At 42.7% G+C, this 4,564-nt stretch overlaps 1 protein-coding gene across 1 annotated transcript; it reads left to right on the top strand.

Annotated features, from left to right (window-relative positions):
- The first annotated feature begins 211 nt into the window (after positions 1–211).
- On the top strand, positions 212–2,869 carry ppp1r3c2a (protein phosphatase 1 regulatory subunit 3C2, duplicate a). Its single transcript, XM_071911660.2, has 3 exons — positions 212–328; positions 546–631; positions 1,271–2,869. The coding sequence occupies exons 2-3, from the start codon at positions 618–620 to the stop codon at positions 2,286–2,288; spliced, it is 1,032 nt and encodes a 343-aa protein (XP_071767761.2). The 5' UTR covers positions 212–328; positions 546–617; the 3' UTR covers positions 2,289–2,869.
- The last annotated feature ends 1,695 nt before the right edge of the window (positions 2,870–4,564 follow it).

Below are 4,564 nucleotides of genomic sequence, written 5' to 3'. Positions count from 1 at the left end.
TTAAAGTTGCATAAGTTCAGGTTTTGACCTACTAAAATCATTCTAGCAGAATCAAAAGTAGTTAATGGATGGGGCTCTGCTGTTTTTTTGCAACAGCTTGAGGGGCCGGACTGAAACTAAGGAATATCACTTCATTGGTTAAACTCTGCCCACATGCAAATGCTGTGCCACTGAGGGTGCAGCCCCATTTCCAAATTCCACATATAGGCTGAGGTGAGAGCAGAGATAGATCGAGACCATGACAATCTCTTTTTTTGTGAGAAACTGGATGAAAGCTGCTCAATGAAGTCGTTCGTTTGCTGATTAATCACATGGGGTTTTACATTCTGTAAGTATAATTCTTGTTTCAATGTTACAATTACAGCCACATTTACATTTCATCCAGAGCTGCGTACAATCACGTGTGAACAGTTGCAGCTTTTCTGAAGTGAAAGTATGAAATAGTGTGTTGTAGCCTACTCCTATTTCCTGAGTGTTACTGTTTCTACATTGAACACTATTTTATTTACAGAAAAGTCTATATTAACCCTATTTTCTGCTTACAGATTATTCTGGGTTTGCTGAGTAGTCTTCTGACAAAGACAAAGGACTTGCAGTGCAACATCTACACTCTGAAAATGAATTGCACAAAGTAAGTTACTGTACTTTCAATATACTCTTACTGCATTTCATGCTATCATATTGATTTGGTTTCACCTACACTGTGCTGGTTGGTAACGTAATATGTATATTACATGTCAGGCATTTAAACGACATAATATGCTTAAACATAATCTGTATAGCCAATATTATACAGTGGTAGCCATTGTAAAGTCTCCCCTCATGTATCTATCCTGCATCTATTTCACTGCAGGGAATTCTTTCATCTATCGATTACAGGGGAAACAAATTACTATATCATTACACAAATTTATAGTCTCTCAGTCAACTAAGTACAAGTACAACTTGTGGAAGTCTTCACTCTTTGCTGGAGAAATATCGATTCTTGCAAGATGGTGGGTCGTTCCTTGTAACGTCTAATGACTGAAAAAGAGAGTAAAACCTGATTTTTCCAAATTCTTCTTGGGGATAGAGACAAAGTTCAGCTGTAGTTCAGCAAACATGCATTGAAAAGTGGGACTTCTACAAAGGCTACATTAGTTTTCCGCCAACAGTAAGGAGTTCAAGGGTAAAAATCAGTGCCTAGACAGTAGACAGGAGTGAACAAAAATAATCCTGTGTCCTTGTAATAGTAGAGCTCATTTTAACTCCGTCATCTCTTCCTCCTCAGAGTGCTCCATGCATTCGGCGGTCACCCCCAGCACTCTGTGATGCCAGTCGACCTGGCCGTGCGTCTGTGCCTGAGCCAGGGCCAGCCGCTCTATCAACTCCTGACCATGTCTCCTCCGAAACCCAGGAAACCTCTCTGTCAGCCTATGGACTATCCATCGAGGACCAGCCTTCACTCTCTGCAGCACTCCTTATCTTCATCCTCATCGCCTTCCTCTTCCCTCAGGCCCTCGGAGCCTCGGAGCTGTTTCCGCAGGGACGGCGGTGGCCTGAACAAGAAGCGTGTGGTGTTTGCAGATGCCAAAGGTTTGGCTCTCACTGCTGTGTGTCTGTTCATCCCCGAGCCCTCATCCCCTCCGGCTACGCTGGTGAAGCCCTCCCCGGCCAAACTGCAAGGCCAGCAGTCGCCCTCGATCAAAGCGCAGCGCTACAAGTTGCGGCTGGGTTTCCCTCAGCCAATGCTGGACTTTAAAGCCTTCTTTGCGCGGCTGCAAGAGATGCTGATACAGTTGGAAAGCTGCAGCGTGACGGAGCATTCCCTGAGCGGGACGGTGCGCGTCTGCAACATCGGCTGTGAAAAGGCTGTGCACATAAGGTTGACCTTTGACTCTTGGAGGAGCCATCATGACATTCCCTGCGCCTACATGCAGCAGCGCTACGGCTGTCCCGACATGGATGTGTTTGGCTTTGACGTACCTTTACCCCAGAACCTGAATCCAAACGAGCGAGTGGAGTTTTGTGTGTTCTTCAGGCCCGGTGCGGCTGCAGCACCACGCTGGGACAATAACAGGGGGCAGAACTACAGGGTGTGCATCGAACCAGAAGGGTCAAACTCTAACCAGGTTTTAGCTGCCCGTCGTAGCAACACACACACACTCCCACGGCCGCCCTCTTGGCCTTCATGTGCGTTCCTCAATGTGAAGAACTCTGCTGATCTTTCCTCAGAGAAGTTCATCAAGCAGAGCTGGGGCCTGAGTGGAAAACTCGTCCCCTTTCCCTTAAACAGACCAGTGAAATAGTAGCCATAGTATCATTAATTTTTAACCTTACTTTTTAGCCCTGAACTTGTCTACAGTGCTATGTGGCTATGTACAATGACCATGTGAAATGTTGCTGTCTTACTGTACAACTATTTGAGAGAAAGAGTAATTGCCTTTAGGGCTGTCAGCACTTTCTGAATTGAAATCTTCAATCTCCACTGTTGTCTGGTCCTTAATGTTCAGTAACAGCTCACCCTCCAGTGCTCAACTACCCAACTAGAATGTGAATATCTATGTCAATCCAGGCCACTTTGTGCAAGTTTTTTATTTTTTATTTTTTTTATTGTTTACAACATAGACTAAACTAATTTGATTTCTGACAAAGAATGTTTTGAATAAATAAATGTAATTTAATTTTAAAAAAAAGCTTTCCCTTTTCATTTCATGAAACATGAAGGTCCTTCAGCAGAAGTGAAATCCTAATCATCCAACACATGGCCATTACATATGCAGCTTTACAGTTCACATATACACATTGTAGCACATGATAGGAAGCCCTGATTGGGATTGAAGGGCCCTAGTGGAAAAGTGAAAAGCATGAAATCATGTGTTGCCTGATGAAACCTGTATTTGTCCAAGCAAATATACATCAAAATATCATACTTGTAGAGATAATTTTAAGAACTTTTTTTTTTAATAAGAAAAAAATAAGAGATCATTTTAAGAACTACTTGCAGCTACTAAACTACTAAACCGCCCCCCCCCCCCCCCCGCCGCCCCTTTACCCTGAATAGGAAAAAGCAGGTAAAGAAAATGAATGCATGAATGAATGAATGAATGTACTATGTACTAAGTACTTGTACCTTTAGATATGACACATAAAACTTGAACTGGAATGAATGAACTATGCTCAGAAACTCAAACAAGCAAGAAAAAAGTAACTCATTGTACATATTTTATGTTACAGGTCAGGTATGCAAAATTGTACTCCTTTGAATGCAAGGTAAATACGTTTCTTTTTTATTCTGGGACTCAACAAAGCCTGAAGGCTCAGATTTCCCCGCACGTCTCTCCATCTGATACGTCATGCATACCAGACAGAACAAGTCAATAGAGGGTTTTCTGGGCAGAGCAATACACAGAGGAGCCTGTTGTAGGCACTCCCCTACCTGTTTTACCGTTGTGTGAAGCTGAATAATACTCCAGGAAATGTGACTGATGAGGGTGTTTGGTATGGAAAATAGCCAGTAACCAAGGCAGCGTCAGGCCCTGTGCACACTGTGGGGATACTGTGAGCCTGTGTTTACATGCAAAGGGTGGAGTCATCATCAGATATTGCCGGAGCCGCGGTGAGAAAGTCTCACTGTGCTTCTCTTGTTCCACTCCTTATTACTCACCAGTCAGTCGGACTCGTTTCTTCTTTGTCCCTCGCTCCCTTTTCTCTCGGGCTAAATGTCCTCCCAGCTTTTGTGAACACAGTCGCAGTTGGGTGAAGTCAGTCTGAAACGGTGCATGTGTGCTCCGCTCACATGTACGGGGGGGGGGTTCCACGTGCCCTGTCCCGTAAAGCACTCCTTTATTTTGGATGGGTGTCGGGTGTTACATCTGCACCCGCATAACATCCAATGAAAGGTGGCCTACCCAATTAGCTACACAGAACCACAGAAGAAGAAACATCATCACAAGAAGATTATGTAAATTAGACTCTCCAATTTGATTTTATCTTTTATTTTTAAGAGTTTTAAATGTTTCTTTTGTTTTTATGTCTATAAGTGAATTATAGGATGCTGGTTCAGTTATGGTGATAAATGTGGTAATAATAACACAGTCAATATGTATTTTGATCAATTGGTGACCCTTCCTTTTACAGTCATCCTAAGCACAAGGTATTTTCCAGGTAAATACATGGTAAGAATACAAAATTATACCAAGCAATTACAGTTCCATCCATCCATCCATTTATCCACTTATTCACTTAGTGTGGAGCTTTCCCCTCCTGACTCGCCAAATGGTTTTCCACAACCTCTTACAAATTGTTGTCGCTCTTTTACATTGTGAATACGCTATTATGCTTAAATTGCTGTCGGTCTCGATGTGAAGCACTTTGTAACCCTTGTATTCGAAAGGTGCTGTATAAATAAAGTTGTTCTTACTTGCTTACTTGCTTACACCTCTAGTACTCACCAGCTGAAGTAACCAGTTTTCACAAGTTTAGGATTGGAGCAGCCAGAGTTTAACAATTTCTCTATTACCCTTCTCTATGAAATTGTTTCTATGTATGCTGTGGGAATTATCAATAATGACTTTGCACAAGC

Source organism: Centroberyx gerrardi, chromosome 2, assembly GCF_048128805.1.
Source record: "Centroberyx gerrardi isolate f3 chromosome 2, fCenGer3.hap1.cur.20231027, whole genome shotgun sequence".
Classification (NCBI taxonomy): Eukaryota; Metazoa; Chordata; class Actinopteri; order Beryciformes; family Berycidae; genus Centroberyx; species Centroberyx gerrardi.
Note: the sequence above shows the minus strand (reverse complement) of the source record. Positions and strands in the feature narration are given on the sequence as shown.